This window comes from Bubalus bubalis, chromosome 22 (assembly GCF_019923935.1).
Source record: "Bubalus bubalis isolate 160015118507 breed Murrah chromosome 22, NDDB_SH_1, whole genome shotgun sequence".
In the NCBI taxonomy this organism is placed as follows: Eukaryota; Metazoa; Chordata; class Mammalia; order Artiodactyla; family Bovidae; genus Bubalus; species Bubalus bubalis.
The window spans coordinates 36,321,847-36,335,356 of record NC_059178.1 but is presented as its reverse complement, the minus strand read 5'-3'; the positions used below and the strand labels follow the sequence as shown (position 1 = coordinate 36,335,356).

General features: G+C 38.5%; 2 protein-coding genes across 2 annotated transcripts in view; one reads left to right on the top strand and one right to left on the bottom strand.

Moving 5' to 3' along the window:
* Positions 1 to 7,952, top strand: part of LOC123331265 (collagen alpha-1(X) chain-like) — a 95,563-nt gene extending 87,611 nt beyond the window's left edge. The window contains exon 3 of the mRNA XM_044934855.1: positions 6,384 to 7,952. The gene's annotated coding sequence lies outside the window, so the exon portion shown is untranslated. The remainder of the gene's footprint in view (positions 1 to 6,383) is intronic.
* The window catches only part of DSG4 (desmoglein 4), a 41,758-nt gene that overhangs the window by 13,751 nt on the left and 14,497 nt on the right, over positions 1 to 13,510 (bottom strand). Inside the window, exons 4-9 of the mRNA XM_044934854.1 lie at positions 11,549 to 11,704; positions 11,062 to 11,206; positions 10,290 to 10,456; positions 9,886 to 10,020; positions 8,535 to 8,720; positions 1,058 to 1,329 (exon numbers count right to left, since the gene is read on the bottom strand). Of these exons, the coding sequence (XP_044790789.1) occupies positions 1,058 to 1,329; positions 8,535 to 8,720; positions 9,886 to 10,020; positions 10,290 to 10,456; positions 11,062 to 11,206; positions 11,549 to 11,704 (1,061 nt within the window). The remainder of the gene's footprint in view (positions 1 to 1,057; positions 1,330 to 8,534; positions 8,721 to 9,885; positions 10,021 to 10,289; positions 10,457 to 11,061; positions 11,207 to 11,548; positions 11,705 to 13,510) is intronic.

Genomic DNA, 13,510 nt, shown 5'->3' with positions numbered 1-13,510 from the left:
AATTGTTAATAGAATGTATGAAATTATTTCAGGGCTGTTTATAAAATCATAGCAGTGTCTATTGAAAGAATGTGAGAATGTGCTTTATTCATTTTCACATGTGATACATTTTTTTCTTAGATTTTAATACATATTGGTTTCAGAGCCCCTCATGGTTGGCCTGTTAGAGGTTGTGGTATCATCTAGTCTGCTTGTGTATGTGGAATTTTTTTTTTTTTTTTTTACATATAATGGATTCAAAGCTTTTGACCTTATTGGTAGAACATCTGTTCTCTGTACCAGGCATAAATTCAAACGTCCAAGACACTTACCTTGCACATTCTTTCCTCTGATAGACTTCACAGTTTTTGTTGTCTACCTATTTATTAGCTGATTAAATAATCAAAAATTTTTATGTCAAAAGTAACTGATAGGTCAGTAGACTTTGCTCATTCCAAATATATTGGAAGGAAAAGATAAAGAGAATACTTGTATATTTCGCTATAATTATTTTCCAGGATATCTTACATAGATCTAACTCATATATAATCTGTGTATCTAGTGACCCTAATACCTACTTTTCTATTTTTTCAGTTCTGATTCTCTTAAGATTCATCAAATTTCTGAAACACCTATGTTTCAGCCTCTTCTTTTTTTTTACTTTTTTGTTTTAGGTCAAGTAGGAGATTGAAATTAGCCCCAAAGTCATTAGATAACACAGATTTTAAGGAAAAACAGTGACTCATCTTTTATGATGCCTTATTGTTTATAATATAGCTTAATCATCCTGGGGCCAGGGTAGTATAGCCGGGCACAAAAGGTCAGAGAGACTCAGAGTATCTGTAGGTGGCTCTTTGATCTTACAACTGCTCGCTGGACGCAATTACTCCTTTAACCTGTTGGAGCCCTTACTGCCTCTAAAGCACTATTAAAATTCTGAAATAAAGTTAATACCACAGTCATCTTCTAAAACGAAGACAAAAAGCAAAGCAAAACTTCAAAAGTAGCACCTTCTTGTGAATTAATATAGGAAGAGCTGAGCTTTATCTCTTTAACACGAGCAAAATATGTGCAGTACCTGACGTTTGTTGCAGGATTTCCTGTATCCAAATCTATAGCTGTGTATGTGCCAAGCACAAAATTCAATAAGGAATTTCCTTTCAGTCCTTCTCGCACACTGAACGTCATAGAATTTGGTTGAAATGCAGGTCCTTCTCTCACGTTAACAACCTGAATTCTCACAGGGGTTGAGTGCATTCGGAATTGAGAGGCAACCGAGTGGTGAAACTCAGCTTGGTTTTTAACTCCAATGCTAAGATGAATATTAGGCACTTGTTCATAATCCAGCGTCTGAAATGATAGAAAGTTAAAAAAAAACAACAACAAAACTCTGAAACAGCAAGAAGACTTTCTTGATAGAATTAGAAGTCAAAATTTAAAAAGCAGTACACTAAAATAAAGGCCAGGAGCTATGCAATTCTGCTCTTGAACCGATCGAATTTTGTTTGTTACTGCATTATGTATATCATGGGCTTCCCTGGTGTCTCAGATGGTAAAGAATCTGCCTGCAGTGCAGGAGACCCTGGTTTGATCCCTGGGTGGAGAAGATCCCCTGGAGAAGGGCATGGCAACCCACTCCAGTATTCTTGCCTGGAGAATCCCATGGACAGAGGAGCCTGGAGGGCTGCAGTTCATGGGGTCACAAAGATTGATCGACTAACACTTTCACGTTCACTTACATATATCAGACATGTTATTTCCTTTATCTTTTGGCATAACCAGGTACATGGTACATGGATCATTTAGGCCTGTGACTTTAAGTTGGACTCGAGTTTTGGAGTTTTGAACTTCATACATAAAACCCTAAAATGAAAGATGACCCTTCTTTCCAAATGAGGTGCTTATGAAAAATAAAAAGTAATGAAATAAAAATATTCACAGTTATTAAATGAATAAATAGTAGCCAGGTCTCTTTTGTAGAATGCCTATCTGAGAATATCTTGGAAGTATAATCAGAGAATCTAGAAGCCAGTATATATGATGTAACTGAACCTGTAATTTTGAAAAATGATGCAAACAACTTCTAAAGGAGAATTTGTGACTATTATAGTCTATAGCTATTATAGACTATTAGAGCCCTCAACTATAATTTAATTGTGCTGAGTCTGGTGAACAAGAAGACTCCTTCATAGGGCACATTCAAATGAGAAAAGTCACCTTTGAGATGAATTCTTTGGATAAAAGATGAATAGAATCTTTTGATCCAGAATGACTGATGTGGTGACATGAAAAGTCACCAACAATGATTCAGCACGGAGCTGAAATGAATTGTGGGCTCAAAAATGAATTTTCAATTGGAAGAGATCCATCTTCTCCATTTGTAAAAAAACAGTTGTAGAAAAGGGAGTACTGGGTGCTGTTAGAAGTGCCCTGGAAGCTAAGATAAACATCAATTGCAACACATTTACCAATAACAGAAGTTAAGATATGAGTATCATCAGCAAGAATCTTAGACAAATCTCTGCTTCTCAGGGAAATTCCATAACCTCATGAATGTTCTAGATTTTGGTTAAATTCTTCACAGGAGGTAATAAGATAGAAATATTTACAGGAATTTACTAGGGTTCTTGTTTGGGGCTGGCTCAACATGTCTCACTTAAAATTCAGCTAAAACCCTTGAGATTTGGGATTTCAATTGTTGAAATGCCCAGGAATTGACATTTTCTGGTATAGATGTGTCTGACCAGCAGGGCAAAGAAATAGAGGAAAACAACAGAATGGGAAAGACTAGGGATCTCTTCAAGAAAATCAGAGATACCAAAGGAACATTTCATGCAAAGATGAGCTCGATAAAGGACAGAAATGGTATGGACCTAACAGAAGCAGAAGATATTAAGAAGAGATGGCAAGAATACACAGAAGAACTGTACAAAAAAGATCTTCACGACCCAGATAATCACGATGGTGTGATCACTGACCTAGAGCCAGACATCCTGGAATGTGAAGTCAAGTGGGCCTTAGAAAGCATCACTACAAACAAAGCTAGTGGAGGTGATGGAATTCCAGTTGAGCTATTCCAAATCCTGAAAGATGATGCTGTGAAAGTGCTGCACTCAATATGCCAGCAAATTTGGAAGACTCAGCAGTGGCCACAGGACTGGAAAAGGTCAGTTTTCATTCCAATCCCGAAGAAAGGCAATGCCAAAGGATGCTCAAACTACTGCACAATTGCACTCATCTCACACGCTAGTAAAGTAATGCTCAAAATTCTCCAAGCCAGGCTTCAGCAATATGTGAACTGTGAACTTCCTGATGTTCGAGCTGGTTTTCGAAAAGGCAGAGGAACCAGAGATCAAATTGCCAACATCCGCTGGATCATGGAAAAAGCAAGAGAGTTCCAGAAAAACATCTACTTCTGCTTTATTGACTATGCCAAAGCCTTTGACTGTGTGGATCACAATAAACTGTGGAAAATTCTGAAAGAGATGGGAATACCAGACCACCTGATCTGCCTCTTGAGAAATTTGTATGCAGATCAGGAAGTAACAGTTAGAACTGGACATGGAACAACAGACTGGTTCCAAATAGGAAAAGGAGTTCGTCAAGGCTGTATATTGTCACCCTGTTTATTTAACTTCTATGCAGAGTACATCATGAGAAACGCTGGACTGGAAGAAACACAAGCTGGAATCAAGATTGCCGGGAGGAATATCAATAACCTCAGATATGCAGATGACACCACCTTTATGGCAGAAAGTGAAGAGGAACTCAAAAGCCTCTTGATGAAAGTGAAAGTGGAGAGTGAAAAAGTTGGCTTAAAGCTCAACATTCAGAAAACGAAGATCATGGCATCCAGTCCCACCACTTCATGGGAAATAGATGGGGAAACAGTGGAAACAGTGTCAGACTTTATTTTTGGGGGCTCCAAAATCACTGCAGATGGTGACTGCAGCCATGAAATTAAAAGACGCTTACTCCTTGGAAGGAAAGTTATGACCAACCTAGATAGCATATTGAAAAGCAGAGACATTACTTTGCCAACAAAGGTTCGTCTAGTCAAGGCTATGGTTTTTCCTGTGATCATGTATGGATGTGAGAGTTGGACTGTGAAGAAGGCTGAGTGCCGAAGAATTGATGCTTTTGAAGTGTGGTGTTGGAGAAGACTCTTGAGAGTCCCTTGGACTGCAAGGAGATCCCACCAGTCCATTCTGAAGGAGATCAGCCCTGGGATTTCTTTGGAAGGAATGATGCTAACGCTGGAACTCCAGTACTTTGGCCACCTCATGTGAAGAGTTGACTCATTGGAAAAGACTCTGATGCTGGGAGGGATTGGGGGCAGGAGGAGAAGGGGACGACAGAGGATGAGATGGTTGGATGGCATCGCTGACTTGATGGACGTGAGTCTCAGTGAACTCTGGGAGTTGGTGATGGACAGGGAGACCTGGCATGCTGTGATTCATGGGGTCGCAAAGAGTCGGACACGACTGAGCCACTGATCTGATCTGACCTGACCAGCAGGGCACACACAGTCGGGAAAGATCTTACAGAAATCAACAGAGGGAAAAATCTTCAGACGCTAATTCTTTCCTAAAACTTGGTTTACTGGCTCTAGATTACACTGTAGGGCACAGAGGTGGCAGTTAAGAATGAGTTTGGAATCAGAGACATCTGGTTGGAACTTGTCTTTGTCATTTGCTGCCTAGGTGAACTTAGAAAAATTAGTTTTCCTCTTTGGTTTTGTTTCACTTTCTATAAAAAAGGGAATCATAATATTTTCTTCTCTTAGTTGTGATGATTGAGATAATATGCATAGAGCCTTTATACACATAATATAACCCAATAACTGGTGTCCAGAGAGTGCTTGCCTGTGTGCTCAGTTGTGTCTGACTCTTTGGGACCCCATGGGCTATAGCTCACCAGGCTCCTCTGTCCATGGAATTTCCCAGACAAGAATACTGGAGCAGGTGGCCATTTCTTCTTCCAGGGAATCTTCCCGACCCAGGGATCAAACCCACGTCTCTTGCCTCTTTCGTATTGGCAGGTGGATTCTTTACCAGTGTCCCATGTAGGAACAGGGTCAGCAAGTGTGTAATAAATCTTGATTAGAGTTATTAGAAAAATACACAACCAGTATTTTTTTGTTAGAATTCCAATTGGATAGTATTTTGCTTTTCTTTTTGATGTTGAAGTGAATGTGTGCTTACTCCCCCATCTATTTATATTCTTTGTTATCCATACGTATGTGATCATAAATACCAAAAAAAAAAAAATTATTGACAAAGAGATTTTTCAGTTTCTTAGAGGTCTTTCTCTTGTTAAGTTACACCACAGGGGCCAATCCTAAGGAGGGTAGGCCTGCCAGGATTCCATACCCAAGAAATGGGGTTAATTAATTATGGGCAATATTGAGAGCTGGCGGGGAAAAGGAGAAAAAGGTTTGCTAAACTAAGGATACCACAGCCCTGAAAGGAGCAAGGTTTCTAGAACAAAGGGAAAACCATGAGGATGAATCTGTTAGGATTTTCTGCTCAGAAAATCCTTATAAGTGATTTACAAGTGGGATGGCTATAAAGTGGGATAGTTCCTGGAAAACTGGGACTATGTCTGATTCATATTCCTGGTACCCTTCATTTCTCAAATTTGGGTTGAAGTGAATTATTTATAATATCCTCAGACTAAGAAAAGGGTTCTAGAAATCTTAGTCAAAAGCTTGTGACTTAGAGGTCAGTTCCTATGAGGTTAAGTGATAGCTTGAGTGAATATGGAGAGAGTCCCAGAGGACATCAGTGACCTTGTTCCAAATGCCAAATCTTGGAAAATTGCACATATATCCTCTACATGCATAGCTCTCTTGGCTGTGTGCTAGCACACATATTCAGTTCAGTTCAGTTCATTTGCTCAGTCGTGTCTGACTCTTTGTGAGCCCACGGACTGCAGCACACCAGGCTTCTCTGTCCATCACCAACTCCCAGAGCTTGCTCAAACTCATGCCCATTAAGTTGGTGATGCCATTCAACCATCTCATCCTCTGTCGTCCCCTTCTCTTCCTGTCTTCAATCTTTCCCCAGCATCAGGGCACAGATATTAAGATTTTAAATTTCATTAGCCCTTCTACATTATTTTGATGTTTTAAAGCATATTGTTTTCTGCTCTTTGTAAGAAACTTGGGAAGTTATCATTCTGAAAAAATACACATACTTTGTTTACACCATGTCTAATACTACCTTGACCAATTTTTCATGAAATTGAATTTCCAGTAGTTTTTTTTTTTTTTCTTTTTTGCAATAATATAAGTAGATCTTTAAAAAAAGTTTTAGGTCTCACAGAAGACATTATGTATGTCATAGATAGTGCCCTGCCTGAGTGATGAACGTGTTTTCTTTCTCATTTTTCTAATTTTGTAGAAATGATGAATTCTGCATTCAAGCTCAGTGACTCCTGTTTCGGTGAGAGCTGCAGTTTCAGTAAGTGGCATCATCATTACTCTCAAAGTTTGGTGAGCTGCTGCTATCTTCTGGACATGGGACCAGGTGCAAGGGATGGAAAGATATTTAGGTCAAGTTGTTTATGCTCAAAGATTTTTTTTTTTTTGCTCTTATTTTAGTAGTTTAGGAGGCAGATTAAAAGCAAAAATAAAAGTTATATATTGTAAGATAATATACGAAGACAGTGATAAAGGTGGTAAGAAGATAGGTAAGAATTTCATGACATGTCTAGATCTTGATTTTTAACTAAGATGCAAGGTAGAACAAATTCTGATCTCTGGAAAAAAATGTGACTAAATATTCAGAATTTGATGAGGTGATAGGCAACCTCCTGTCTCTCTCTTTCTATCCATGTCACATTTGGCAGTGGCTATTTGTTCCTTAATTTGTATTTTGACTTCATTTGCTTTAGATCAGGTTCCTAACTTCAAGACTTGATCAATATAATAATTGTCTTCTTTATCTTTCTGGAGTTGAGCTCATAATGTTACAGCTATTTAAAAATATATCTCAAAGCTTTTCTTGGTGTGTAAGTAGGGCTGGTGAATTTTTTTGGTTAAGGGCAGATAGTAAATATTTTAGGCTTTGGAGGTCAGATACAGTTTCCGTCTTGAGCATTCAGTTCAGCCAATGGAGTTTGGAAACAGCCATAGGAAATAGATGAATGAATGCATGTGGCTGTGTTCCAGTAAAACTTTATTTCCAAAAAAGTGGCAGGTCAGATTTGGCCTGAGAGTCATAGTTTACTGATCTTTGGTCCAAAGCCATGTTTCTCAAACAGGAAGTTCATCACATATTCTTGGAGTCCTTGTGTTCTTTAAGGAATTGAAATGTCATATATTGATTTGAATGGCAATTTAAAAAGCACATACAGATGTTTTCCATGTTTTTGATGACTGCCTCATACATTAATACTCTACCTGATTTCTGTGCTAGTGGTTGTATTTTGTGGTAAAGTAGTAATACTTTAATTTCTCCAAACAGTTGTAAAAAGGACAGAAAAAATTCAATATATAAACAATATGTTTGGATCAGATGAGGGCTAAATGGCTTCCTAATTTACTGTCTGGAAAAAAGTATCACAGTAACTGGAATAGAGAAAAGTAGTAACAACTGAATAATCACAGTTCACACTGTGTGCTCAAATAAATATGTACATAGGTCTACTAGTATATGTTTTCATAGCTATAAGTTCTGTTTATGTTGTTAGTAGTAATTTTGTTTGTGAAAAATTAATTTTCCTTATTGCATTAATGCTAATTTGAATCTTATTGGTTAGTTTTATTTCTATTTTTAGATTTTATTGTTGTCTATAAAGCATAAAGTAGTTCAAGAAAAATTAATCTATAAGAAAAAAGTCAAACCCTGCAGTCTAGTACTCAAGGTTCTTAACATGTGTTCTTGCATCTCATCACTTTTCTCCATGAATACTCTGCAACAGCCCCACAGAACTGCTCGTCATGCCTGAACATGCTTTATGCTTGCTCACCTGTGTGTTTGTGCATTTTGTTACCCACATTAACAATCTCGGTTATAAAGTCTTAAACCTGATTCCATGACTGAAACCCTTTCAGCCACCTCTTGCTCAGAAAGATCTTATCTGTTAGAACTTATTTCATATTTCACCCATCTGGCTATTAATTGGGGCTTCCCAGGTGGTGTTAGTGGTAAAGAACCCGCCTGCCAGTGCAGGAGATGTAAGAGACAGGGGTTCGATCCCTGGGTTGGGAAGATCCTCTGGAGGAGGGCATGGCAGCCCACTCCAGTTTACGCCTAATACCATAACATCTACTATGTGTTTTTTTTTTTTTTTTTTTTTTAACTCATATTATTACCTAGTTTGGAAGTACCTGCCTTATTTTCTCAACTAGGTGTTGGGCATTGTGAGAACAAAACAGACTTCTTATTTCTCTTAGTAATAAACACTGCCTTGATGAACAGACCACTAACCCAGGACACTTGTCCACATAAGAAGTATGCAAGGTTATGGTCCACTTGTTGCAGACAGATTCTCTCTCTGAGTATTCTAACCCTTCTTGGAAAGCGAATATCGCAGATCCTGTACTGTACCTTGACGACTTTCAAAATGCCTTCGTTGGTTTGTGGGTCTGTTTGAATATCAAACCAATTCCCATCATTTCCAGAGAGAATTAAATATTTTGCCAACCAGTTGTCAGTGCCTTCTTCGTCAAGATCAATTGCTTGAAATCGGATCAGTTCCGAACTTAAACAGTTCTCTTCGATACTTGCTGAGTACTGAAATGGCATAAATCAATTTTATAATCAATAAATTTTCAAAAGGAAAGAGATTGACTTATCGTAATTATTATTTGAAATACTAACAACAGATTATGCCAATGATTTTTGCGTCAGCCATCTGTCCTATCAGAAATATAAGAATAAAATGATTACAGGATAATAAAACTGGTTTTCTTGTGCTGCCGGTGCAATCAAGGTCAAACGGGAACTTTGTTTTATTTTTCTTGCTTCCTTTAAATTTTTCTTAAGTTAGTTCTTCCTTTTATGTAAAGGGCAGGATGGTAATTATATTAGACTTTGTGGACCAGAGAGTTTGTGTCAGTTACTCATCTCTGCTGTTGTTAAGATCAAAGCAGCCACAGACAACACAGGACAGTTGTGGCTAATAAAACTTTTAAATTTTAACCAAAACAGGCAGTGAGCCAGGTTCAGCCCTACTGTTTACAATTGTGTGGCTTTTTATGAATATGGAAGTTGGAATGTTTGGGACTTTTCTGGAATTGATTCAGCAAATCATCAGGCATAGAAAAATACATCAATGTTGTTACATGATTCCCAGAGTTATGTTCATAAATTTCTACAATTCTGTGAGTAGAGAGTATGGAGGAGATAGTCCATTGCTGCCAAAGAAGAGATTTACACAGAATAGTGAAACAAAGGCAAACGTACTATTCAGTGAAAGTGAAAGTCGCTCAGTCGTGTCTAACTCTTTACGATCCCATGGACTATACAGTCCATGGAATTCTCCAGGCCAGAATACTGGAGTGAGTAGCCATTACCTTCTCCAGGGGATCTTCCCAACCCAAGGATCAAACCCAGGTCTCTTGCATTGCAGGCGGATTCTTTACCAGCTATCACTAGGGAAGCCCCCAAGAATACTGGAATGGGTAGCCTATTCCTTGTCCAGCAGATCTTGTGTATGATTATATGTAAGAAGTTCCAAAGTTTATACAGTGAGAAAGTTGAGTACGTCTATACATGTCATAACCCCATGGACAGAGGAGCCTGGTGGGCTACAGTCCATGGGGTTGCCAAGAGTTGGACATGACTTAGCACAGCACAGCAGCATACATTTCACAGAACCAGGTTCACAAACCAGCGGGAAAGTAGATCTATTATTGACACTTATGGTGAAAAAAGGAGTAGAAGAGTAACAACTTACCGAAGTTTTCTCCAAAGTGGGGAAATTATCATTGACGTCTAAAACCTTGATTCTGCAGTCACACTCCGAAGACAGTCCATCTGTGGCTCCATCCCGATCTGAGCCCCTCACGAGGAGGTTATACATGCTGTGTTGCTTAAGATGAAAGAGAATTTTAAGACTTTGACCTAGTTTGGAATACAATCCAACACATTCTGATTATTCCATTTTTCTTTTATAATTTTCTGTCATCTTTTAATACAGTATTTTTTTCTTTTCATCATTTTCATTGAAAAGTAATGACTGGACTCTTTTTACTCTTCTCCTTTACACGAAAAAGGCATGGGCACACACGAATCATTTCATCTTTGTCTTGTCAAAACTGAATTCCTTATTTTTAAAAGTTGATTCACAGCAGGCTTTACCTCTCTGTCGAGGAGGTTGGACGTCGTGCACACTTCTCCAGTGTACCTGTTCATGATGAACATGGGTGAGCCCGCCGGCTCCTGAGACACGATCTTATAGGCAATTTTAGAATTCAGATGATTGTCTTCATCTGCGTCTGTGGCACTTAACTTTACCACCAGGGTGTCTAGAAATGAAGACGGAGGCGGAGAACGTTTGGGAGTCTGTTAGAATCAATTCTACAAATCATCAGGCATAGGAAGAAAGAGTAGTGTGCCTTCTCCTGAATTCTCTTGTTCTAATTTTCCATGAGAATATAGTACCATGACTTTCCGCTTCACTGCTGATTACAAAAATAATGGTGCTTTCCTTCTATAAAATCCTTTGCCATTTATAAAGTACTTATACTCCTTAAACGATGAGATGGCAGATTAGCAAAATATAGGAGTCTTTTTTAAAAATCAATCATCTTTGTTTTAAAATGTACTTATTAATTTATTTAAAGTGACAACAATAAACTCATTATGTTTACATAAGTCACATCTTTTTTTATAAAAAATGAACTATATCACAACAGAATTTAGTGACATGGTTGGCATTGTCTCACATTTCTGCAAATGTATTTTTAAAAAAACTTTAAAAATTTAATACAATTAAAAAAAATTACTTTCCATTTTCAAATACAAATTTGGCTTTTTCTGATATTGAAATTGCCTGTATTTCAATCTACTAAAGCTTTTAACCAAGCCAAATAGATGGTGTAACGCAGTGAAAGCGTGTCAGCCTGCTTACTTGCGTCGCTGTTTTCTTCAATGCTGGCTGTGTACACATTTTGTGTAAAGACTGGGGGGTTATCATTTATGTCCATAACTTTGACTCGAAGCTCAAGAGGCCTTTCTAAGTCTTCACCCCGTGAATTCAGAGCTCGGCAATAAATCTGTGAAAAGTTGGGGGGGGTGCGGGGAACACTGTTTTCACCAAAGGAAGTTAAGCAAGAGCCTGAAAATATATTAGGCAGTATGCAAAGCAACAATTTCCCCAGTAAATTCAGACTGTATTACAATCTAGTGATTTAAATTTTATCAAGATATTTGATCACATACATAATGTAACACATGAGAGAATCCTGAACTGTAAATTTATATTTCATACTTTTTTCATCTATTCATTTATTTGATTTCAGTTTACTGTGTTTTATCAAAAGTAAGCATTAGTCCTGAGATGATATTTTTTAAAGAAAAAAAATATGTGTAACTCAGAGCACACTGCTGTGACTTACCAAGAAAAGTGGTGTTATCTCTCGGTCCACCACTGAAGTGATGTTAATTTCCCCCGTCCGAGGGTTAATGGTGAACACTCCATAGGGCGGTCGATCGATTCCTGCCCCAGAGATGCGGTATGTAATCTTCTGGTTCACTTCACAGTCTGATCGAATCTATGAAGAAAATGGCCAGAAGTGTGGTTTAATTTAGAGCAGGTCATAATCTGTGGAGTGTAGTGGACTGAGAAGGGAATGGGCTTTGTAGTCAAGTGGGCTTTGAACCAAAACCTGGAGCCATGACTTATACCTGTGTAACTTTGGAAAATTTACTTAGCTTTGCCAAGCAGCAGCCGATAATGAGGTATTAATAATACTGCCTATACCCTGCTGCTGCTGCTGCTCCTGCTGCTGCTGCTAAGTCGGTTCAGTCGTGTCCGATTCTGTGCGACCCCATAGACGGCAGCCCACCAGGCTCCCTCATCCCTGGGATTCTCCAGGCAAAACACTGGAGTGGGTTGCCATTTCTTTCTCCAATGCAGGAAAGTGAAAGGTGAAAGTGAAGTCGCTCGGTCGTGTCTGACTCTGTGCAACCCCATGGACCGCAGCCCACCAGGCTCCTCCGTCCATGGGATTTCCCAGGCAAGAGTACTGGAGTAGGGTGCCATTGCCTTCTCCAGCCTATACCCTAGGTTTGCTAATACCACCTATACCCTAGGTTTGCTATGGTGACTGTATGAGGTGGCATATAGTCACCTCACCCCATCTCACTTCACCCCAGTTCCTGGCATATGGCACTTATGTGCTTGATGCTACTACACTTGTTATTATGAAAATATTCTTCAATTCTCTGGTTCTCTTTGCTCCTGGAGAAAGAATTTGAGAGAAGAAAGCACCATCTTTACTGTTCTTTAAAAAGGTGTTTCACTGTCTAGACTTTAGTTAAAGATTTAATCAAAATTACCAATAAATTAGGAAAGCTGGAAGAGAAATACAGTGTTTAGAGATATTGGCAATAATTTTATCAATTGAAACCTACTGTATCACTCATTTGCCAAACAGATTTTGTGACAAATATTTTGCCATATAGGTTTTGAGTAGTTTTGTATATGCTGTTCATACATTTAAACAAAGATATTTCAACTTTGAAATCTCACCTATATATTGAAGATGAGAACACTCAGTAAGATACTAAGATTTGTTACCCAAATATCCACACTTAAACAATGACAGCTGAAAATACAACTTGGATTAGCTCCCCTTAATCCAAAGATCTTATTTATATAAATGAAAATCCAGGAAATCCCCCAAATGTGAATAAAAAGAGAAGAAAAGGAAATGGCAACCCACTCCAGTATTCTTGCCTGGGAAATCTCATGGACAGAGGAGCCTGGGTGACTACAGTCCATGGGGTCACAAAGAGTCGGACACGACTGAGCGACTGGCACACAAGATGCCATACAAATGGGATAACAGAAAGCTATAACTGTGAGTTGAATGGAAACGGTAACAATTTAAAGCTTTCCAAAAATTTCCAAGAATTTGAAAACTTCTGACAGAAAATAATCTCTTTTCTTGAGGTGAGGTTACATCTTTAATATCAGTGGGATGCTTATTATATATGTAAAGCTTTCTATATACATTTAAGCTATGCATATATGTAATACTTTAAGGAGAGAATTCTGGTAGATCACTGTACTGTTGATTTCAGCATGAGGGCAGGGCCAAGATGTCCAGAAAGAGCTAGTGAGGCTGTTAATGTGGGTCCCCTCCTTCACGAATCAATTTATTATATATTCTTTTCTTCACTCTCCTTCCTTACTGATTGCCAGTATTTAGAGTACTTTTTAAGACTCTTCTAATTTCTGGATGTAGGAATCTAGTGGAAATTTTTTACCCTGTTCTGACTCTCTTGGAAGGGATTAATCAATACTGTAAACCTTCCCAGGTGGTGCTGGCAGTAAAGAACCCGCCTGCCAATGC